At 40.3% G+C, this 25,902-nt stretch overlaps 1 protein-coding gene across 4 annotated transcripts in view; it reads right to left on the bottom strand.

Moving 5' to 3' along the window:
• LPP (LIM domain containing preferred translocation partner in lipoma) overlaps positions 1-25,902 on the bottom strand; it is a 692,086-nt gene that overhangs the window by 375,228 nt on the left and 290,956 nt on the right. For all 4 annotated transcript variants that reach the window (XM_040481153.1, XM_040481156.1, XM_040481155.1 and 1 more), the window contains one exon: positions 7,416-7,528. In XM_040481153.1, coding sequence (XP_040337087.1) covers positions 7,416-7,528 — 113 coding nt within the window. The remainder of the gene's footprint in view (positions 1-7,415; positions 7,529-25,902) is intronic.

Raw genomic sequence — 25,902 nt, 5'->3', positions numbered from 1 at the left:
TAAGTGTCCAATGGCTCAGGGCATGATCTCACAGTTCATGAATTCAAGCCCTGCATCGTGCTCTGTGCTGATGGCATGGAGCCTGCTTGGGATCCTCTGTCCCCCCTCTCTCTCTGCCCCTCCCCTGCTCACACTCTCATGCTCTCTCTCTAACCCTCTCTCCTGCCCCTCCCCTGCTCACAATCTCATGCTCTCTCTCTCGAAAAAAAGTTACAGCATATTAGTAATGAGGTGATACAATTTAACATGAGAAGGGGTCCTTTCAAAAGAGTTTAAGTTACACAGTTTAAAATATTACAGCATAGTCTCCAAATTGCCTTAATAAGCTTTTCGATGCATCAGGAAGAAAAATGCTCAAACCTCACCTGGTGTAGACACTGGGCACGGGGTATATGTTCAGATCATGATTTTTCCGTGATAGAGAAACATTACTGAAAACAGCTGAGCTGCACTGTTTGATTTATTTTCATTATGAGACAAAACATATTAAAAAAATAAGTAAGCATACTACAGCTTTGAAGAAATCACTGAGATTCTTGGTGACAGCGACAAAATGAGAAAAAAAAAAAAAACTTCCACTGACTCAGAAAGAACCAACTCCAATTTTACATACCTCTAGGCAAAGAAAATTTTCTGAAATAGGCAAATATTGTAAATTGCTGCCTCTGAAGAAACTCAAGAGCTAAAGGAAACCTAGCCTCATTGGTCATCCTGACCTATGGCCTTACTGACCACAACCAGTTTCTCCACCAGACTTTTCTTACCCAGCAATTGGCCAGTTCTTCCCTGCAGGAAGCATATGTGTGCCCTAGGTCGCATCAAGGTAGCAGTTGGCAGGGGTAACGGGATTGACGAGTGTGAAGGAGTGAGTGTGTGGACACATACTCTACCCCTGATCCCCAGAAAAAGGTTTACCTCTTTCAATAGGTCCTTTAAAAATATGGAGGAGAACACCATGGCATTCCATGCAAAAAGTTTCAAACTGCTACATGAAATATTGCGCTACCCCCTAGGGGCTCTAGGCCTGCTAATTTCCAAGAAGCTCTTAGAAGTCTAGACACCGAAAATCTTGCTCTTTTCTCGTCTGAACTTCCAATCACATGATGATTCAGAGAGAAAAGCAAACAGGAAACCTTTGAAATTCACTTCTAGAAAGTCATATTGACCAAAGCCATCCACATGCCTAGGAGCCCACCAGCCCTACTAAACACGCACTGACCTACCACTGCAACCATAAAAGGAGGAGATAACCATGAAGCAACCTGCTGCTGCTATCGCCACTGCTGTCGCCAGGGTCACAAGCAACCCTACAAACCAACCAGGGCTTGCTAACCCAAGGCCCAGGGAATAAGGTAAAGGGCCACGAAGAAACAGGCATCTCAATCACTCCTTTGGTATGTTTTCGTAGATCAAGAGACTCTCGCGTTCTCACCGTGCAGAAAGGACAAGCACTTCAGAGTGGATTAGAGCTGCTGATCATTTCGGTTTTCTTCAGGCAAGACTGCACATTGCCTCTACTCATTTTAGCCTTTATAACTTGGATCTCCTTTTTTACCCAGCCTCCTCCTTCCTCAGCCCACTATCAGGCCGTGGAAGGAATGGCCTCTACAATGGAGTACATCAAAGCCATATGAAGCAAGTCTTGCCGCCTGTTTCTGCGAGTGCAGAAAAGAACGTGGCCACGGCTGTGGGCCTGAGTCCTTCATGTCTACAGGTAAAAATCCATCATTCCATACCTGTGACCATGACTGTACTAGACTACGAGTCGCAAGACACAGCTTCCAGTGCTGGCTCTGCTAAAACTATGGTAGATTCTAAAATTATTATTGACGTACGTGGATAACTGACTATAATCTATCGTTTGCCATGTGCATAAAGGAGCTTTGAAAATGTTTTCAGAAGAACAGAAATGAGTTGGCTTGCAAACTTTGAAAGACTGACTAAGACAAGACCATAAATAATTTCAAAGGTTTCCTTTCTCCCTTCTCTTTTCAATTAACTCTGGGCATTTCCCCAAGTTCGGTGCATAGTTCACATTACACTGTTTTCACACAGGCCTCCGGAAAAGTCACTTCTTTCAGCAGCTCTCATGATCAACTTCTTGGGGCAGACATCACCTATCCCTCCCCTGGCCTGATTGTTCCTTTGCATGGGCACTGTGTTCTAAGATGGTAAGACGAAAATCACTGGAAAGAAATCATGGGGGCACCTGGGTGGCTCAGTTTGTTAAGCGTCCGACTTCAGCTCAGGTCATGATCTCCCGGTTCATGAGTTTGAAGCCTGCACTGGGCTCTGTACTGACAGCTCAAAGCCTGGAGCCTGCTTCGGGTTCTGTGTCTCCCTCTCTCTCTGGCCCTCCCCCACTCTCACTCTGTCTCTCTCTCTCTCTCTCCCTCCCTAAAAATAAACAAACATTAAAATAAAACTTAAAAAAAAAGGAAAGGTGGGGCGCCTGGGTGGCTCAGTCAGTTAAGTGTCTGACTTCGGCTCAGGCCATGATCTCACGGTCCGTGGGTTCGAGCCCCGCGTTGGGCTCTGGGCTGATGGCTCAGAGCCTGGAGCCTGCTTCCGATTCTGTGTCTCCCTCTCTCTGCCCCTCCCCCGTTCATGCTCTGTCTCTCTCTGTCTCAAAAATAAATAAACATTAAAAAAAAAAAAAGAAAGAAAGAAATCATACAGACACAAATTTCCGTTCCATAAGAGAAAGGAGTTTTTAACATTAAGGAGCAACCGACAACAGGCATCATGGTCTGTTGTCTAAGGTGGAGGGACTGTGTTGACAGCAGCAAATGTGGCTGTGGCCATCCCACTGGGATGAGCAGAAAAAGGAAGATGAAAACAAGGAGTATATAGACCTCTGGAGAGTGGGCAAGTTAAAGCAAACCACGGGACTGGGTCACAAAGAGAGAGGCAATGAGGAGATATCAACTGGAGGTCATGAAGAAAAGTCAAGCAGAGATCTCACAAAAAGTGGATGTTAAATATCGGGCACCTGAACTTAGAAGCCATCAGGACAAGTCCCTGAGGACTTCTAGGAAGTGTGCCAGAGCTGTCTGCATGGGGTTTCCCACAAGTGCAACAGGTTATGCCTGATGGTGTGTAAAAAATACCACATGGCATCCAACAACAGATCTGGAGATGTCACCCTTATCTTTAAAATATTAACAAACACCTGCAGTAAACTGACAATGATTTCAGAATAAAGGGCAGATTCCACAGCTGGCAATGCAGGCCTACCACACTACTTCGTGCTCTCCTTCAATACTCTTACATTTGTTAGTTTATTGCTAAAAGATAGATCTATTCACCCCACCTGAAAATTAAGGTCCTACATCAGCCATCAAAGTTCAGTTCAGTTCACACTGTCTCCAAGAAGTCTTCTCATAGATCTCCAGTTAGTTAATTTATTTCTCCCACCCTCTACCACAACATAGCACTTAGCTTGTCCTTCTGATCAGAGCATGATGACTAAGAAATAATTTACTATGGAACACTGTAGCTTAAAAGCTGTGTTTGTGATTCAGAGGTACTATTGTGATTTGATTCAGAGGTGCTATCCGGGAACCATCTCCTTATCCGTCAACATCATCTCACCTGCAATAGTCACCCATAAATATCTTGTTAAACTAGAAAAAAAAAAAATTGGGGGATCCAAACAAAAGAGAGAGACTGGAAGTATGATCTCTAATTCCCTTGTAAACCTGAAATTCTATGAGACATTCTCCACCTGTGAAACTACTCTAAGCAATGCTATAGGCCTGCCCATTAGCTGGCTGAAATAGGAAGAAATTAACAACTGCAGCATCAGATTAGAACAACACTACACGGTCCTAAGGTCGAGAGTCAGGAACTGGACCCATGACACCAAGTTCTAAGGCTACAATCCCTAGTATATATGCTTTACTTACAGAAGCTACTCAATTTGTCTTGAATGAATGAAGAATAAATGAATGAGTGAAATGGTCACTCCAAATCTCACAGGTCCTGAGGTCAAACTGATCTTGACAGAAAACAAAAGATAAAGCCCTCATTTGTTTTTCAAGATTCATTTTTTTCTCTTAAAAAAAAAAAAAAGAATTCTCAGAACAAGAAGTTTTGAATTGAAGTATTTGCCTTTTGCAAAAAAATACGTAAAAAGTGTGTAGCAGGTAAAAAACTACAGGACACCAAGCAAAACTCCAGCAACGCCTAGTCCTTCAAAATAAAACCATATAATCCCATCATCTGAACCTCAGAGACTTACAGGCTGATGGAAGACTAAAGCAAAGCCATGTGCAAGGCCATCTGGTACAACAGGAAGGACAAATCCAGAAGTCAAGGTTTCTCAAAATGAGGTATGGATGATGAGATCCATACCTTCATGAGACTCAGTTTCTCCATCTGCAGACACAGGGAACTAATCCATTTAGCGAGTCCCTGAAGAGGCTGTAACTAATGGCTGGCGCCAGGGTTGGACTAAATGATCTCTGAGGTCCTTTTCCGCTCTGACAATCTTAAAATTCTATAGTCGTACTTAGTAGACATTATTTTGACTCTGACCTGAAAATCTGGCTAGAAGCATAAACAGACTTCTACATAAAAACACATTCACCAGCTATAATTTGGACTTGGCAACCTGAAGTTTCACCAGGGCCGAGAGGAAAAAGTGCAAAATTTTCTCCAGCGATTACCTTACTTTGGGCTCTATTATACAGTTCATATTCCAAGGTGGTGCAACTATGGCCAGACCAGGGCCAAGTCGCTATCATTCGCACACAAGGGACAGGCATACCCTTGTGCTTTTGAACTTGCCAACAATCTTCCATATCTTCAAGAATAACACGCCTCTCCTACCAGATGTGTCCTTTCCCATTTGGCAAATTCAATTTTATTTTTTATCCTTCCTTCTGTTTTGCAAAGAACATAAGCCAACATGGCAACCGGCATTTTGTTTATTTCCTTCCTTATAAAAAACAAAGTCATGGTTTTGGTACATTTATCAGGAAAGGTCCATATAGGAGAAGAGTTTTTGTAATTTTTATGAAAGCCCATGTTTGAATTCTTCTTCATTAAACCTTTTGGCAAAGTCTTATCATTACCACTGTTGTTATTTTTATATAGTGATAGTTATATCAAAATATCTGGACAGCCATTATAGCTTGCCAATTTCAAATCCATCTGTATTTCATTTGGTTACTAGAGGTAGTAGACAGTTACCTTCCTTTTAATTATGAGAAAAATCGGACTCAGCGTGACCTGTTGAGAATCACATAACTAGAATAAGCTGTTCAATGAACAAACACAAGTCTTCTGTCACAAGGTCAAACAAGCTTTTAAGAACTGAAGATTTAAAATGCAACAAAATAGCTTCTATAACGTTCCAAGAGAGCAAATAGACTAAGTGAAATTTTTAATTACACAATTCAACAATATGCAAAGAATAGCCCTGGACCAAATAAGAGCAAAGGTATATACAAGACAAATTTAAGAGGTTTTTTTTTTTTTTCGTTGTTAATAAAAGATGACTAAAAATAAGGAAAATTGATCATATTATTTCTATTTGCCAAGGGACCTATCTGTTGCATAAAATAAATATAAACTTTGTAGGATTCCCATCCATTAGTGGCATTTGAGCTTTGATTTTATTAGCTTACAACATTTTATCAGCAAGATTTTATAGGAAAATCAAGATTTTTGTAGGAAACCCATGATATATATATCTAATACATAAAATTTTTAATGGATTTTGAAAAATCTAGGTTCCAAACGGACTTGGAGGCCACTGGTTATAACTGGAACTCACTAATTTTAACTTCTCAATAGTACAAAAAGCTTCTTCTATTACTTAAGTTCTAACATATGAAAATATACTCCCAAGAAACTCACATGGTTTACTCCCTTCTCCCCACTCCAAATCGTTGCTCAGATGTCCCCTTCTCAGCAAGGCCGCTGGATCACCGTTTCCTCCAACCCACAGCCCTGATTTCATTCTAATGTTCTTCGTAATCAATGTACCTATTTTGTTTACATCCACCAGTTTTACTAACATGGCAGTTTCATGCGGGTAGAATCCTGTCTGTGTTTTTCACTACGGAATTCTCATGTTATAAAAGGTACGCACACAGGCACACGGAATATTGGCTGAATGAATGAATCACTTCTTCCTTTGTCTCTCCCAACCTGAAATTTAGGCGAAAGAAAGCCAGACAATGGACTGAACCATTTAAGCAGTGATTTCCCATGGCTTTTCTTCTTTAAAACTTACTATGAGGGGAGCCTGGGTGGCTCAATCAGTTGAGCATCTGACTTTGGCTCAGGTCATGATCTCAGAGTTTGTGGGTTTGACACACGTCAGGCTCTGTGCTGACAGCCTGGAGCCTGCTTCAGATTCAGTGTCTCCCTCTCTCTCTCGCCCTTCCCCCACTCGCGCGCGCTCTCTCTCTCTCTCTCTCTCTCTCTCCAAAAATAAACAAACATTAAAAAATTTTTTTAAAAGCTTACTGTGGGAAATTGTAAACATATGTAAAGGTAGACCAAATACAGATAGAATCAACCTCCCTCCACACACTCAACAATTACCAACTCATCACTAATCTTTCTTTCACCTATTTTCTCGCTCATTAGCTCCCTATTCTTCTTATTTTGAAGCAACTACCAGACACCATTAATTTCCTCCCCAAATATTTTGGATATATATTTTTCCTTCTATGTATCTACAATAGCATCATCACCCCTAAAAGACAACCATGATTCTATAACATTGCTATTTAGTTTTCTCTCCTGATATGAACAGCAGTTAGCTGCCTACATGGTGGCATCTGGTCACCCGTGCCTCTACAAGGTTACAGGCTGAGAAGTCCTTCCACTGTTGCTTCTGATTCCAGCCGTGGGCTGCGTGCAATCATCACTCCCTGGAGCACAGCACTTGTATAAGATCGATACATCCTATAATGTGCATCCCTAACCCCACTTGACCCCGCTCAGAAAAGAATATCCCAAGAAGGTTTGCTGGAGCTTTTGCTAGAAAGATGTTGCTGGCCAATTAGGACCCACAGTGACCAACCAGAGCCTTAAAATATCACTCTTACCCACGCAGAATGCAATGTTTGTGGATAGAGAAAGGAGGCAATAAAAAAGCACAGTTGGTCCCTGGGATAACAAGGAAACGTGGAATTCTCAAATGGCATTCCTAAAAAATGGCTTTCAGTTTCAGAACAAAATTAGTAGGTGAAAGGATTTCTAGGGCTTCAGAATGCAAGCCAGCAGAACTCTGCAAAGCTTCAGTGGGGCGTGTTGCATTAAAGTACCTTAGCTCTTTGTGAGTTGTAAAGCTCTCTTTAGGCTCTGGATAAATGTTTATCCACCACAGAAACAATCAGTGAATTCATGAGCTTCCTAGCATGGCTTATTAACATGACTTCCACCACAGATCTTACCTGTGCCCTGAAAGCACCTTCATCAAGGGGTGGTGGAGGAGGGAAGTTTCCAGAGCCAGACGGAAGAGCACCAGGATCATCTAGAGGTGGAGGTGGGGGTGGAAGAAAATCACCTACAGAAAGGAAATGCACACATGAAATTAACATAGACGCAATTTTGTAGGACTCTTAAAAAACGTATATTTGCTAGCATTTTACTGCTTTTTAATTGGCCTTGACGCATCATTGTTTTGTCTCAATGGCAATTATTCCCTATTACAGTTCCCTTCAGTTAAATTGGTAGCCTTAATTTTGAGAAGAATGAGGACAGGAGTTGATACTTAGAAGTGAAATAAAAGCTAGCCTACAGGAGGAGGAGTTGGATATGTTTAGCTTGAACAGGGAAGGTGTTCGGGGTGGTGAATTGCTGAGGTGGGTAAGACTTGGTACTTACCCTCAGTAAAGTTTTCATCAAGCAGAGGCGGAAAAAATGTACCCACAGATAAAGGAAAAAGAAGATACAATTTTTTAAGATGGAGAAACGAACTCTTCTGGAAGCTAAGAAAAAGGAAAACTTATGCCCAGGTAGAGCAACAAGGAAGGCTTTTACCAGAACATTTAAACTGCCCCTGAACAGCAGTTCACAGTGACCAACGAGTCCACTCTTGGCAGAAAGACAGGGGAACAAAGGCATAGCTTAAAACATCTAGGGCCTAGAGAATAAGGAGCGAGTCATAATACAGCATAAATATAGGGATGTAAAAGAATACTAGTGAACAATAAAACTAAGTGCAGTGACAAAAAGAATTTTTTCTTTAAGTGTGCTGCACATCTAGTAAGTAGTTCAAATTTTATCATGCTTGCGGTGGGGAGCCATCAAGCATTTCTGACAAGAAAACATTTGGTTGCAGTATGATTTACTAAAGACTAATCTAAAAGCACATGCAGGGCAGATTAGGAGAAAGGGGAATAAGAAACCTCCGATATCAAAATCTATATACAATCCAGGCAGGAAGTGATGAGGGGTGAGCATATCAAGAAAGTTCAACATCATTGCCCAATGAGAAGAGCATACCAATGTCATGTTTTTGGAAGAGAGCACCTAATCTCTAAGGTCTGAGGTGCAGACATAAATCTAAAAGCTCTGTGGCTTCATGGTATGGAAATTTTTAAAAATACTTTGCAAGAAATTCTATTAGGAATAGGAAACTTCCATTTAAAAAAAATCTGTTTGGCTTTTTTCTTTTAAAAATAATATTTTAGATAACAATAATAAGTAATATTCATGAATAAGTAGCTTTTCCTTGCATTTCAGTTGCTCAACACTTAGCAGCAGGGCAGGAGTTTCTGTCACTCAATGAGTTGCTTTTGGGTAGAACCAAAATACCATGATTTAAGCCTTCAAAAAAAAAAAAATCTAAACTGCACAGAAGAAGGATGGTGGCTTGGATTTGATTGTTCTGATACACCTTGATTCATTGTTCTGATGGTTCCTCTGGCCCCTATTTGCCTTAGAAATAACAGACTTCAAGTTGGAAGAGTAGCTGTCTAATCTAGCTTCCAGACATATTCAGACTACAAAAGCAGTGAAGTACACTATATATTTAGAGTACTCTGCTTTTTAGACTCCCACCATGCACCAAACCACTGTGCTAAGATTTTCATAGGCTACCTACTAGTCCTACAACCCTTCGTCCTGATGGTTCTCGAAATTTATAGAGGTCATCAGGATCTCGGAAAGGTCTGGTAAAACATGGATGGCTGTGTTCCACCCTCAGAGTTCTTGATTTAGTTGGTCTAGGGTGGGGCCCGAGAATTTGCATTTATTTTTTTTTTAATTTTTGTTTATTTGTGTGTGTGTGTGTGTGAGAGAGAGACAGAGACAGAGACAGAGAGACAGAGAGAGAGAGAGAGAGAGAGAGAGAGAGAGAGAGAGAGCGCACGCAAGCAGGGAAAGAGTAGAGAGAGAGGGAGAGAGAAAATCCCAAGCAGGCTTTGCACTGTCAGCACAGAGCTGGATGCGGGCCTTGAACTCACGAACCGTGAGATCATGACCTGAGCCAAAGTTGAGTGAGATGCTCAATCAACTGAGCCATGCAGGTGCCCCCTGAGAATTTTCATTTCTAATAAACTCCCAGGTGATGCTGATGCTATTGGTCTGGGACGACACTTTGAGAACCACTTCATTTCAGCCAAGTATTATATCGTTCCTATTTTAGACCCTGTAGGATTAGAAAGGTTAAATGACTGATGTCATATAGAAATATTTCTATTTCTCTTACTTTTCTGGGTGTGCACATCTAGGGACGTGCTTTGTCCATATCCTTATTAGGATTATAAGTCTCATAAACCTACAGTAACTCTACCCAGTAGTTCTAAACACTGGCTACATACTAGAATCACCAAGAAAGTTTTCTAAAAATGCCAATGCCCAAACTCCATCACGCCAACTGCAATCAGTATCTTGGGGATAGGGGAAAGTGTGTTGGGGGGAGGCGTCAGGTGCCAGTATTCCTTTAAAACCCAAATGATTCTAATGTGCAGTCAGAATCAAGAGACTAATTTGACCTTCCTTTGGCCAAACACTGCACTGAAAAATATTTAACACCTGCTAAGTAAAAATGAATCGTCACCGAGTTGTTTTCTGCCTTGGAAAGTCAAAACATACAAGAAAAGGACTCACAATGAGATCTTGAGTGATCAGCGAAGGAGGTCTAGGTTGATGGAGACTAGTCCTACTAAATTCTAGTGCACAACCTCATTTTCTGGTCCAAATGTTCTATCTGGACCTAGGTCGTCTTCATGCATAATTTAAAAGACAATTTCTGAGCACCTTCTTATACTTTACCACATTTTATTATGTCACAGAGAAATGTCAGAGCATTAAACAGGATAAGAAGTAAATAGAATCTGGAGATCATATTATAAAGTTAGAAACAGAGGCCCGTGAAAGCGACATGAATAGTCCACATTCTCAGGAAATTAGTCTTAGAATAAAAAATACAACTGGTTGTCTCTGCAGTCTCTTCCAACCATAGTTGATCTTTGAAAAACATGGGTTTGAACTACATAGGCTGACGTACAAATTTTGTACAGTACTGTCCTGTAAATGTATTTTTTCTTCCTTATAATTTTCTTAACATTTTCTTTTCCCTAGTTTACTTGGATTATAAGAATACAGTATATGACACATATAACATACAAAATATGTGTCATCCAACTGTTCATATCAGGGGTGAGGCTTCTGATCAACAGCAGTTATCAGTAGGGGCGCCTGGGTGGCTCAGTCGGTTAAACGTCCGACTTCAGCTCAGTTCATAATCTCATGGTTCGTGAATTCCAGCCCCATGACGGGCTCTGTGCTGATAGCTCGGAGCCTGGAGCCTGCTTCAGATTCTGTATCTCCCTCTCTCTGCCCCTCCCCCACTCACACAGTGTCTCTCTCTCTCTCTCTCAAAAATAAAATAAAACATTAAAAATATTAAAATTTTAATATTTTAATAAATATTAAATATTTTAAATTTTTAATATTTTTAATGTTTTATTTTATTTTTGAGACAGACAGACAGACAGACAGACAGAGTGTGAGTAGGGGAGGGGCAAAGAGAGAGAGAGACACAGAATCCGAAGCAGGCTCCTGGCTCCGAGCTTCCAGCACAGAGCCCGATGCGGGGCTCGAACTCACAAACTGCAAGATCATGACCTGAGCTGAAGTCGGACGCTTAACCGACTGAGCCACCCAGGCACCCCAACAAATAAAAAAATTAAAAACAAAAAAACAATAGTTATTAGTAGTCAACATTTGGGAGAGTCAGAAGACATATGCAGATTTTCAATGGCATGGGGTCAATGCCCTTAGCTCTCTACCATTCAAAAGTCAATTGTATATCCTTCCCAACTAAATTTTTGTCATAAAAATTAAATATATAGTGAGGCACAAGTTGGTGACAATCCTGGGAGGGTGAAAAGGAACAGAAAAGGAAGATAATGAATTTTTAAAAGAAATGAGTTGAAAACAACCAAGATCTAGACTATTTATTCTAGGCTGAAATTAGATTAAGATTTTTAAAAGTTCTAGTAATAAGCTTATAATAATTATCACATAATTTGCAGTTCTTCAAGCTCGACCATCATAGGCTTCTTCCTTCATTCTTTAGAGTGGAGCTCACATTTTAAAATGATGTGTAAAAAACAGATACACACATTGATAAAGGATAGAAAATAGGTCCTGTGGACTAGTCCATAACTAGCTGAGTTGGTAGGAATGAAAAGCTCTTAATAATTACCTTAAACCAGACTAAGAACTATTACAAGATTTCTGATTTATGGGTCACCATTTTAATAGGCCATTAAACAAAGGAAAATGCTTCTAAGTTGCAGGAAAAACAAATCCACTTAAGAGAGAAGTCATATTTCCATGTTTAAGTAAGATGGCAAAATGGAAAGAACAAAAGAACAGAGTGTGTGTGTGTGCATGTGTGAGCGCGTGTGTGTTTGTGTATGTGTGTCTGTGGGAGGGGAACCTTTCCATCCTTACAGATGTTTTCAAACAATGAAAGAGCATCTGGATGGGGCGCCTGAGTGCTTCAGTAAGTTGAGCGTCCAACTTTTGATTTCAGCTCAGGTCATGATCCCAGGGTCATGGGATTGAGCCCCTCAGTGGGCTCTGTGCTCAGACTGCTTAAGATTCTCTCTCCCCCTCTGCCCCTCTCCCCAAATCTCAGTCTCACTCTCTCTCTCTAAATAAAATAAAATTAAAAAAAGAAAGGGTGTCTGACTTTGAAGCTTAGCTGGTGACCCTCCTAAAGAAAAACATGTAGGGGCACCTGGGTGGCTCAGTCGGTTGAGCGGCCGACTTCGGCTTGGGTCATGATCTCACGGTCTGTGAGTTCAAGCCCCACGTCAGGCTCTGTGCTGACAGCTCAGAACCTGGAGCCTGTGTCAGATTCTGTGTCTCCCTCTCTCTGACCTTCCCTCACTCATGCTCTGTCTCTCTCTGTCTCAAAAATAAATAAACATTAAAAAAAAATTTTTTTTAATAAAAAAAGAAAAACATGTATCAGCTACAGTACCTTCCAACTAGCAATGGTTAGCTGTAGACCTTCACATTAGTGCATGGCCTGTCCTCTCTGCTTGCCAGGGAAAGCCAAATGGAACTATCACACCCTATGAATTACAGGGACACTGAATAAATCAAACAGGCAAACCAAAAAAGAACACCCCCCCCCCCAATCAGGGAACTCGGGCAATGCAGGGATCCATAAAATCTAAGACAGAAACATCTAGTCTTAGAAGAAGGAGGGTAGTCAGAGCCACAAGCCTACACACCTACTTTCCTCCTTTCCCTTCTCCTCACCATCCAAAGCCTACTCACATGCAACGCACATTTATCTCTCACTTGCCAGGTACAATAGTTTACTTGAAGTTACACAGCTAGTGGAATATGGAGCTAGAAACGAATCCTCACTCTGCATTAGAGAGAAGCTAGGAAATATCTCACTTAATTTGCTCCATATCATCCCAAACAATTCAGCTAATAGTCAACAGATTTTTGCTTTTTGTCAGGGGTGGCACCATGGGTCAGTTAAAGGGTGAATCGTGCAAAAGTATATAGCCCCGATTCTCAAATACTATTTTCTGCCAACTTACTTTCACCATATAGCCTGTAATGTGTATCATTAACTTGAAAAGCCAGTTGAGGAAAATCTCCCAAGTACCCAGGGATGCATACTTTCTCCAGCTACCCTTCCCTAAAAAGGCAATAGCATTGAGAAGCATATATGGCTACCTGCTAGGAGCTGAATAGTTGCCCTAGTAACGTCGTTTGGGCATATATGAAAGGCATCTATCCACCTGAATGCAGAACTCACTTATCCTTTCATGAAATAAAGGTAGGCCCCCATCAGAGGGGGAAAAAAATAACAAGAACTGACCAGCAAAGAAGTTTACAAATTAAGGGTTATATGTGATTGTAGTGAAAAAGCCCAAAGGAATAATTAAACTCAGATCATCAGTGAAGTCTGAACTCATGTACTATAATGAAAAAAAAGCAAAAAACAAAAAAAACTAAAAAAGCATCATTCTTTTTCTTCTTCCAACATCCATGTAAACCTACACACATACACAGGGATTCACACAGTAGCCCGTCTGTGCCTCACCAGCATCTCTAATACTTGGTTGCACCTAGATGTTCATGGCCATTCTCTCCTACTGAGAATGGAAGCTCCTAACCAATAGAGCCCACTTATAATTTCTCATTCTGTCTCCACATCCTGGCATAAAGTTTGGGCCACTCTCAGTAAACGTAGGCTGAATAACTATATAAGAAGCCATTTCATCACTCAATTGATGTTTGTTTGGTTGAATGGCCTGATGCCTTACATGTTGTTCAAATGTCAATGTTCAAATGGCCAAGGGTAAACGCAGACTCTGATTCAGCAGCCATGGGGTGAGGCCTGAGGTTCTGCATTTTTAATATGCTTGCAGGATGATGACACAGATCCACGCACAGTACGTGGAGGGACATGGCTTTATGGCTCCTTGGGTTGGAACTGTTGCTTCTCCAACTTTCTGATGGGGATAATTTTTGGTTGTTTAAGGAAATAAACTTTAAGGTACATATAAATAAAACCACTTAGGGACTTCCCAAGTTAAGTATTTAAATTATGAGTGTACAAGAGATTGGGCTGGAAAACATACACGCACACACATGTGAAAAAATACAATTACAGTGACCAAGTCGTAAGCTTCGAGTAAAAGCAGTTATTCATTTCCGTTTACAGTAATGAATAGAGCATGGGAATATGTTCAAAAGAAAAGAATACAAAATGCCAAGCCTAAAAACTTGAAAAACAAGCCACAGCTCTACCCTTTACCTGAGAAAGAGCAATGCTACCATCTCAGGGTCAGGTTACCTCACCTATGAAATGAAGATAACAATATCCACTTCCCTGTGTGACTCTGCAGGTCAAAGCAGTTAAAACAGTGACTCTGAACCTTTTTTGACCACAACCCAGAGCAAAGAAATAACCTTTTATATCAAGCTGCAATACTACCTGCTTGGACATGTATATCTGAAACAAGGGTTGCATGAAACCATACTTACCACATGGAACGCACATTGAAACTTCTATTATATGTATTTATTTCAAAAGTGTTGGTTATTCCTGGTGGAATAACCACCACTGAAGTAACGGTGACCCACAAATGGGTTTCAACCCACAGCTGAGGTGTCACCAATCTAATTTCCATATGACTTGTACAATGCCTACGTAGCAGGTGACGATTCTTCTTGCTTTCCACTTATGCACAAGACGGCAACTCAGCTGCCTACGCAGGAGGCCAGGTCTGAGAAGGCAAAACTCTCTGCATAGGTTGAGTAAAGACAGTGAGCAGAAGATAAAGCAAACGTGACACGAGCAGCAGTCTCCATAAGGTGACTGAGTTGTGTCACCCTTATAGCATTCTCCTCAGAGAGGCAATTTATTACAAAACAAAGCAACTAAAGACCCTTTGGAATTTCACCCTCAACGCCATCTTCTCTTTATATTAAACACACTTGCCACCAAGAAAACTACACCAGAAAGCACACTGAGTAAAATACTTTAAAAATGGAGCATTCTCAGGGCACCTGGCTGACTCAGTCAATAGAGCCTGTGACTCTTGACGTTGGGATCGTGCGTTCAAGTCCCACATTTGGTATTGAGTTTACTTTTAAAAAAATGAGGCATTCATGGTATAGGACAAAATGGATAATGGTATCATTTGTGTGATGACATATATGCTTGTGTTGTCATGAAGTATGTTTTACATGGATTCCTAAGAAATTGTTAACAGCAAGTTGCCTCTATGAAGAAGCTAATTTTGCCAATAGGGAACAAGAGTGGAAAAGAAATTTACTTTCCATTATACAAAATTTTAGCCCGCCATTATTTTACCCATTTATATACATACATATATATTTTTTTACTTCCAGTATAGTTAGCATACAGTATTATATTAGTTTCAGGTGAACAGTATAGTGATTCAACAATTCTATACATTAATCAGTGCTCATCACGGTAAGTGTGCTCTTAATCCCCATCCCCTATTTCACCCATCCCCTCTACACCCCCCTCCGTTAACCATCAGTTTGTTCTCTGTAGTTAAGAGACTATTTCGGGGTTGGTCTCTTTTCTCCTTTGTTCATTTGTTTTATTTCTTAAATTCCTCATCTGAGTGAAATCATATGCTATTTTTAAAATCGCATGTATACACAAAACCAAAGAGAAATTTTCTGTACCTAGAAATGTGTCACCTGCAAATAGTGAGCTGAATAAGATTTTCAAAACCACCAGGAAATACTGGGACATGGCAGAGGTCAAACAAACAAACAAACAAACAAACAACATTAAGGATAAGTCTCATTTAATGCAACACTGCTCAGACTTCTCAACCTATTTACGATACATTGGTTGTAGCTAAAAATATGAAAGGAATTGCCCTGATCTAATCACCATGTTGTCTGCAGTAGAAAGAGGATAAAAAGCCAGCTGATTCCTAGAACCAAAGCCTGCGTACAATCTCAGTGTGACCTCTGTCCTCGAGAGCGATTAAGCCCCGTGGAGCTATTAATAAAGTGGGTTCCTATATTCCCATTCTGCTCCTGTTCCTTGAGTATTCAGCCCCTTTAAGAACTCTCTGGGAGAGGGGATAATTATGAGGGCAAGGCTAGGCATTCTTGGTTCTCTGTCCTCCTCATCCAAATGGCAACACCACCAGCTCCATTAAAAGAGGCATCTTCATCTGTCAATGAGAAGACATGTCACCTGAACCAAGTGATTCCAATTCTTCAGCTCCAACACTTGACATTTTTGGAGTTCGTGCTTTTATTATACATTAGAAAATTCACCTTTCTATTCCTTCCGTTTGTATTTTATGCTGCTTAACTAACACACAAACGGTTGATTCTTATAGTACTTAATTTTCAAGGCAATGTCATTTAAATGAGAGGACAAAGATTAAAAATAGTGACAAACGCACTATTGATGATGGCATACGAGAATTCATACTTTCATATGCTATTCATATATAAACAGACAAATGTTCAGGATAAGACTTTTCTCAAGAAAATCTGACAACAGGTGTCAAAAGCCTTAAAAATGTGTATACGCTTTGATGCAGCAACACTACTTTTAATAAATTATCCTACAAAAGAAGCGACCGAGGACTACATAGAGAAGGATGTTAAAGAATCTCCATCACAATGAAATATAATAAAAATAATCAGAATGTTCATCAATAAAGTACTGGTAAAAAAAAAACCAACTGTGGTCAATCACACACTGGTAAACTGTGTAGCCATCAAAATGATGTTGATCTAGAACTGACATCAATTTATTCGTTGATTGAGTACCTCTTATGTGTCAGGAATCATTCTAGACAAGAGGGTGGAAATCAAACGAGAACAAAAAAATATATAGAAAGTGCTGGACTTACAGAATTTATATTCTATCAGAAGGAGAAGAATACTTAAAAAATAGATTAAAGAAAACATAATATCAAATCATGATTAGCACCATGGAAATACGGAGCAAGGAAAATCAAGGGAGTACTAGGGTGGAGGTGGAACGCCACAATTTTTAAGAGAAAGGTTAGGAAATGCCTAACCAATGTGGCATTTGAACAACGACTTAATCTAGCGAGGGAGTGAGTCATGGAGTATCTGGGAGAAGAACATGAAAAACTTTGACATATCATGTGAGGAAAAAGGTGGGCTACTGAATAGCACTTATCACATGGTCCTATTTTTTTTCTTCCTTTTATTCCCTCTCCTTTTGATTCAACTGTTCTACAATAAATGTGAATTACAGACATGCATTTTTTAAAAATCAAAAGGAAGACACTGTGAAATGAATCGCAGAATCTACTCAAACCCAGAGTTTAATTTTAATGTGCCACTATATTTACCCAAGCCCAAATGTAATGTCTCCGTCATCTTTCTAAATAACTTAGCTTGAAATGTTCATTGTGATTCTCAAATTAAAAGCAAGAAGAATTATGATCCTAAAGTAGATGAAGTCTTCCTGATTTTCAAATGGATGGTTTCACTCTACATTTAGCTAATACAGCATCCCTGGGTCTTCACTGAGTTCAACAGTCCTCATGCTTAGCCACAAGTAAACTGTCTGTAAGAAGGTGAAACACACGAGTGCATCCCATCGAATCATACCTCATTTCTCTATTATACTGTGGTTTCCACTTGTTGAAAAACACATTCAATCTCTTAGTCCAAAGCACCGAATGATTTTCAAATAATATGAAATTAGGAAGATAGTCTGGTTCTACAAATGGCCTAGAACCAGAACTAGCATTTTTAATCCCCCAAGTGTTATGTCTTACAAGATATGGTCATTTGTGACCCAAACAGCAAACCATACCATATACTTTGACTTCCAGAGATGGGCACTCCAAATGAATAGGGCAATGACTTAAGCCTACACATCAATCGTCTAGCAGCTATTGCGATTATCTTCAGCCTCAATAGCAAAAAGTGAAGTTCTCTCAGTTAAAAATTGAAATAAAAATAAAAAATTCATGTTCTGGACAGAGAATGAGGCAACAGTCCAGGGGGGAGGGGGAATCTTAATTTACCACTGAAAAAGGAAGCTGGAAAACAAATATCAGTGTGTTGAGAGAGGACTCCAAAAATACACCTTTCCTTTGGAGACAGGACATCACCCTGTGGTCGCCATTGAGGCCAGAAATTTACTCTCCCGCCAAAGATGGTGATGAAGCCTGAAGGAGTGTGGTTTCACAACAAAAACACTTGAAATATCTCAACTAACTTATTCCATCACTCTTTTATGGAAAGAGTAAACCATTTCCACTTCAAAGACAATATACTGCTTTCCTGATTTAGCTCTATTAGAGCAAGTATTCTGCTCTTTATGAGTTGAATTGCGTATCTATTGGTTTCTCCCACTAGCCTATAAGCTCCTTGAAGACAGACTCTGTGTCTTTCTAATCTCTATATAAAGCATATGCAACACATAAGAAGTGGCAGTAACATTGTTTTTATAAATTGTCATTATTATAAATCTATATTCCATTAAACTGAATTAAACTCTGAAAGAACGAACACATGCATTTTTACCATGGACAACTTTGCCTCTTTCCAATTATTGACATAAGGTCAATACAGTACAGTACCGGGGGGGGGGGGGGGGGTCATAGGTCCTCCAAGGTGCCAAAAGTTGGACAAGCTTAATAACATCAGTCTTAAAATAGTCACTGAGTTTTGCTCAGTGGTAGTGGTGGTATTTTTACACGTTACCTTACTCAGAGATGTCCTCAAGATACAGGCCCTGAGTCCACATCCCTAAGTCATCTCCTGCTTATGGGGACATCCTAGCTCCAGAAACACTGCATCGTATGTATTTTATTTGATCTTTCTTCTACAATAAAAGATCTGTATACAGGTTGTAACCCACGAGGTATCTAGAAACCTCTTCAAAAGTCCTCTTGGAATTTTGGAGAGTCAGAACTTTTCTCATCAATGAGAATTGGGAATGGAGGAGGAACAGGGAAATGAATGAAGAGGAAGGACAGATGTCACATGGACAGAATCTCAAAATGTCACTTCTTGAGGTGTTGAAACAAATCCGACTTTTAACTGAGGGTGTGGATCCGAATCTCAAGGCTCATTGTCTTCCACAACATGCACCCAGGCCCCACTCTACACTTCTTAAATCAGAATCTCTGGGGCTGGGATCGAGATACAAGCCTCTTGATGAGCTCTCTGGCGGATTCTGATGTGTAGCCCTGGTTAACAGTCATTGACCTCCATGAAAAACGAAGACTGAGAAACTGGCCTAAGTTAAAGAAGACTAAGGAGACAAGACAACCAAATTCAGCTTGCAACTCTGGATAAGATCCTAGATTGGAAAAAGGATATTAGTAGGACAGTTCACGAAATCTAAATCAAGTCTATGTATTAGTTAGTACTATTGTGTCAGTGTGCGAATTACCTGGCTTTGGTCCCTGTACTGTGATTCTGTAAGATATCAATAATGGAAGAAACTGGATGACGACTCAGTGAAAATCCTTCCTACTATTTTTCAGTGTTTGTGTAAAATCTGAAATTATTCCAGAATGAAAATTCAAAATTTAGTTTTAAATTTTAGGAGGGAAAAAAAGTAACTTCCCTAGCCTAATAACTTTGTCCTACAGCTGGAGGAATTCTTGACCTGTGTAGTAAAGGGAAACAGTCAAATGGCATATCAAAAAACCCACTGGGACCCCCAAATCTCTTAACTTCCAGCTGAGGACCCATTTGCCACAGTACATGACAGATTCAGTATGAGAATCTGAGACCTCTTGGGAATAAGGAGGGAACTTGTTGTGTCCCTCCGACTTCAGGAGACTATGATGAAGAGAAGAAGCTCTTACTATTTAGGAGACCTAGGATAGATGGATCAGGAAGATGTAAAATATCTTCAACTCAATCCAGGCTGACTGCAGCACAGGTAGGGCAGTAATCCACGCTCAATGATCAGCAGCAGTGAAATCCCACAGAGCTTCCTTTTTCCCACCGTTAGACCCATTCCCCAGCCTCAGGAGACTCCCTGAGGAAGCGAATGGCTACATGACACCAGGGACTTTCTATGATTTCTCCAGTCTTCATCTTTTCTGCACAAATGACTTCAAATTCTTCTCACTGAGAAATTCTTGTTACTATTTATACAAAATGATGCCAACCATTACTCACTCTCCCTCAACCCTGCCATTTCATCTAGACTGAGGCTTAGCAAATGCAGAAATGCTTTAAAAATAATCAAATAGAGACACTCATTTCATTTCAAGGTGGTTGTTTTTTGGCATGATTTTTTTTTCTCCAAAGGAGTACTAGGAGCTGACAGGTACTTGCTCTAAAAATTTACTTCACCATCTGCTAACTGAAATATTGCTTTCACGGATTTATATTGTATTAAAAGGTCACTGGCTGTTTAAGACTTAAACAGTTTTAATCATTCTAAAAGTCTCTTAACAGTAAGAAAAGGAAGCTCAGAACAAACAGCAGCAGGGACTCTAATTAAAAGGGCCAATTCATCTAATTTTATTTGGGGTTAATTATTCAGGATTCACTCTTTGATGTGTAAGGAATAGCAATTAGTAATTTTAGTGATTTGAGAATCATTGGAGGTGTAATCAGTTAAAATGAGTGAGTGTTTACAACACAAGATGGTGAATTAGTCTCTCTCAGCTGGAGAACAGGAACATTAGGCTCCAAGAGATCAAGGCTAAGGATTTTAGACCCTAGTAATAACAGTCACTTCAAAATAAAACACATGTCAACAGCATCTAGCATTCTGTTTGTTCTTAGCTAAGGCAAGGCACAGAAGCTTCACAAATTACCTTTAACCACATCTCCATCTTTGCCGTTGTCCCCAACCAACCACTTCCCTCTATTTGCCTCTTGCCACCATGGTAACCATAAATGCATGACATTAAAAAAGCAATTCTAAATGAATATACCAATTATAAGCAACACAAGACCCAGGATAATCATGACACCAACTCATTCCACGTCTGCATCTCTGTATGAGAGTGGGGCATCTCCATCCACCACAATCTCTCGCTCCGTGCTGAGAAATGAATGCAGATACCCTAACTCGCAGACCCACTTACCTTCTCGTGTATCCTCTACTTTTCTATTTACTTCATTACAATTCTCCCAATCCTACAGGTTGGAAGAAAACCCCTTTTCTCTAGTTTTTGTCCACAATCCTCACAGCAATATAGCAAGCCATACTGAATTATACCAAAGTGTTCAAGTTCATTTACTATTCTCCACCTCTACTGCCACCAAAATAATCAATGTCTAGTTACCTCTTACCTAGGCTTCACAAACGGCCTAAATGGTTTCCATTCCTCCTTCCTTACTTCCTTCCAACTGATTTTAGACACGGCTGCCAGATTGAAAACACCCATCGGTCCCCCACAAGCCACAACAATTTTGAAAAAGGACAAAGTTGGAGGATTCTCCCTTACTGATTTCAAACTCACCACAAAGCTATGGTAATCAACAGTGTGGTGCTGGCACAAAGACAGACATACAGACCAACGAAAATAGCATAGAAAGCCCAGAAATAAGCCCTCATGTAAATGGCCAATTGATTCTATGGCAACTGTGCTGCAGTCTTAGAGAATGACGGATTGGGAGCATTACGGGCTTCACAAGAGTTGACAGGACCTCACCCTGGACAGGCAGAATCCTAAAACAGGACGGGCCCCCTGGGAGGAAATGGAGAGAAACTTGACAAGCTCTCCTAGAATGCTCTGGTGGGTATGGATTCCCTGAGATTACTGCCTCACACAGCAACTCTGGAAGTTTTGTACTTCAGAATACTAAAGTTCCTAATCTCCATACCCAGTAATCTGCCTGACAGCTTCTCCTTGCTTCCTTGACTCCAAGAATTTGCTCATGCTTTGTCTCCATCAGGTCTTTTCTCTCTAACATGTCTTTATAGCAGAACCCAAGCTATTCTTGGAGGGCCCAGGTCACCTGTCAACCCTGCACAACCTTCTTTGGCTGCCCAAGAGCCTGAAACACTGAGTGGCTATCATTCTCAAGATACGTGTGTGGTGTGGTGTGGTATGGTGTGTGTGTGAGAAAGAGTGAGAGAGAGAGAGACACTGAAAGATTGAGGGAGAGATTCAAGTGAACATCCCCATGGGGATGATTTCTATAAAAGGAACACGCTCTTGATTTGAACAGTGACTCGGTTAGCTGCCTTTCGAAATATAAAAGAAATAGGCCTGTGGTATTAAAACATATCACTTACAGGGCGCCTGGGTGGCGCAGTCGGTTGAGCGTCCGACTTCAGCCGGGTCACGATCTCGCGGTCCGTGAGTTCGAGCCCCGCGTCAGGCTCTGGGCTGATGGCTCGGAGCCTGGAGCCTGTTTCCGATTCTGTGTCTCCCTCTCTCTCTGCCCCTCCCCCGTTCATGCTCTGTCTCTCTCTGTCCCAAAAATAAATAAAAACGTTGAAAAAAAAATTAAAAAAAAAAAAAAACATATCACTTACAGTCACACCTGAACTATTTGCTAGCTGTGTGAACTTGGTCAAATCATGAAACTTCTGAGTCTCATTTTTTTTTGTCAGATGAGAATAACAGCACTTGTCTTTTATACTGCCCAGAGTTGTACAGACCAGATAGATAACTGTAAAAATAATTTAAAAATCACAATGTCCTACACAAATACTATTTTTATTTTGACATGATTCTCTATGTGACTTAACCATAAACCCTTTCTTCACATTTAGAAACTTAAATACAAAACATAATCATTATAACTGAAGAAACACTATAATCTTAATATGGCTCTTCACATACAGTGGGTACAAAGAGTTAGGGGTAAAAGCAAAGAGAGAGAAAGATAGAGAAACAGAGACAAAGATAGAGAGACAGAGACAAAGAGAAAAAAGAGCATGAGTAAGTGAGACAATAGCAAAACAAAGTCCTAGCAGTCAAATAAACAAATATTGAGCTCTCCCTGGAATGTTTAGAAATCTTGGAGAGGAATCACGTAAGGAGCCCTGAGGTGGCGCTAAGTTGGCACATCAAGTACTTCTGTGACTGATTAACTCGACATTTCTTTGGGTCTGGAAGTATTACTAGGTCATTTTTTTTTTTTAATGGACAAACTGTTCCTGAATAATTTTTAAGATACAAACAGCTATTGTGACGAATCAATCAAAAGAGGTCAGTTTTGTCCTCAAAACCCAGTGAAACGGCCAAGTCAAAACAACAACAACAAGCACAACCAGGCAGTTGGAAAACAAGAACATCCCCACATCCCATGGCTCTGCACTTGGTTCTCGAAGGGCTCTTTCTTGCCCACTCTGATCTGTAAACCCACACCCCCACGTCCACCATGGGCAAGTCCCACAGGAGAAGCAAATTTCAAAAGGTCCGCAAAGCCTACTGGATGCTTACCATCCATGAACCTGTGTTTTTTGAATGAGAACAGAAAATTCAAAAAGCGATCTCTCAAAAAATCAAGTTTTGTCTCTAGGGAGGCACTCCAAGAAAAACCCCACTCCTGGTACTTCATTCACTCTGCTGTCTTCACTGCCTCCCATTAGGAAGCCATGTGATGGAAGATAGTCCCAAACGCAAAGCTTGGTGACGTGTTCTGGGCAGAAGTTCAGGCACCTTGTTATTTTGGCAAAGCCAGTCTGGCTGCCCAAAGACATAATTTAGCAGAGTGAGAAATGCATCCCCTCCCCCTGCTTCATCTGGCCAGCTGCCTCGGAAGGTCTTTCATTCCAGAGGGCAATGGATATATTGTCTCCTTTCATGTCTCCATCCGTAGTTCCAGCTCTCTGAGTTTCAAGTTCGGTGAGCTCAGCCTTGGCATTCAAGGATCTCCTTATGTCTCATTCTTAAGAGCATTTGTCCCAGGTCTGTTTGCCAAGGACATGGTGGCAGTTCCTTTCCTGGCACTTGAGTCTGCAATATTATGCTTCTTCCTATAAACAGACCCATCCCATTACTTGAGTTACCTCTCCAAATCCTCCCGGCACTTTCGTGGCTTAACTGGAACTAATGGTACAACTTTATAAACTAAAATTCACAAAAATCATCAGATTAGAAGGGAAACAGAAAGGAATGAGCAGGGTCTGTTAGTCTATGGGTTAGCAAACAAGAGTCAAATGTTCCAATCCAGCTCATTGCCGGTTTTTGTAAATAAAGTTTTGTTGAAACGCAGCGACAGTCATTAGTTTATTTATCATCTATGGCTGCTTCTGTATTCTGCCGGCAGAACTGGGTAGCTGGGACAAAGGCATTTTAGCCAACACAACCTAAAATATTTTCTATCTGGACTTACAAAAAAAATTGTCAACCCTGGTCTAGTTCTTAAACTCATTTCACAGATGAGAAAATTGTGATTCGGTAAGACTGAACAATGTTCCCAGGGAGTAAGTAAAATTTGCAAAGCACAGTAACTAGGGCCATGCTGGGCATATGGTTTACACACACTCAATAAATACTGGTTCTCTCTAGTGTTTGACAAGAAATTTGATGTTTCGTAAATGTGGAACTGGGTTAAGATGATTTTTTTTTTTTAGACCAACAGGGTTGCCTTATTTAAGAAATTCATTGTCTAGAGTGGGGGACAGACATACAAACAAAGAATTTCAACATAACATTGTATGTATTTGTTTTCTATTGTTTCTGCAACAAATTACCACATACTATTGTTTAAAATAACATAAATTTATTACTTTACAGTTCTAGAAATTAGAGGGCTGTCACAGATAACACTGGGCTAAAATCAATGTCATACCAGAGTCACATTCCTTGCTGAAGTCTCTGGTTAGAATCCATTTTCTTGTAATTCCAGCTTTTAGAAACCTCCCTCATTCCTTGGTTTGTGACCTTCGCCCACCATCTTCAAAGGCAGCAAAGGCTACGGAGTTCTTTCTCAGATTACATCACTCCAAAAACCTGTCTCCCCAGACTACTTCTTAGGCCCATCCAGATACTCGGATCATTTCCCTGTCTTAAACTGAGTTGATTGGCAGCCTTAATTCCATCAGCAGACTTCATTCCTATTTGCCATGGAACCCAACACATTCATAGGATCCAGAGAGGAGGAGGTGGGCATCTTTGGGGGGCTATTAGTGTGCTAATCTCACAGTGCCAAAAAGAAGGAATATGTGCACACACTGCTGTAACCCTCAAAAGAGGGTTGATCATCACCGAGCCACAGTTGTAGACCTGAACAAAAGCTCTTCCATGGCATAAATTTTCTGGCATTTCCTATAATTTTCTGAAAATGTGATCATGTTTTAGTGCATTCTTAAATTTATAAAATGCAAATTTATAAATTTAAATAGTAGATGATTTACAATATCTGATTATTTATGATAAATATTATTTAATATTACAGATGTATTTAAAGTAGATATGCTGTTTTCTGTACATATATTTCTTTTATTTTTGGAACTAGCATCTTGATGGCCCATTTAAGCACAGAGAAAGAAAACAAAAACCCTATTCAATATTCGGTGAGAAATTTTAAGAAGCAGGTTTCAATGAGACCTCAGCAAAACCAGCCACACACTCTCCCTGTGGGATTGCTCTCCTCAGCCCCACTTTGTGGATAAGGAAACTCACAAGGACCAGAAACCTGCCCGTACAGAACTGCCCCCTAGAAGAAGTTACCTCATCTCTGCAAACCTCATAGACAGAAAGATGTCCATGCCATGTTTCTGTGATCATCTATGTGGCAATGCCCTTAAAGGGGTTAGGGGATGGATAAAATCTATCACTTTGAGAAAAAGGAGCGTTAGGATTTAGCAAAGATGTGGAGCTACGATGAAGCACATACCTGAGATGATAGAAATGTTTCATTTCAAGTATGTTTACCTCTTCAGACAAAAATATAACTAAGGCTCAAAGACATAAAAATAGAGCCTCTACTGTCCTCATGATGTAGAAAGAAAAATTATGTTTG

This window comes from Herpailurus yagouaroundi, unplaced genomic scaffold, assembly GCF_014898765.1.
Source record: "Herpailurus yagouaroundi ecotype Mexico unplaced genomic scaffold, PumYag 159, whole genome shotgun sequence".
NCBI lineage: Eukaryota > Metazoa > Chordata > Mammalia > Carnivora > Felidae > Herpailurus > Herpailurus yagouaroundi.
This window is presented reverse-complemented; position numbering and strand designations above follow the sequence as displayed.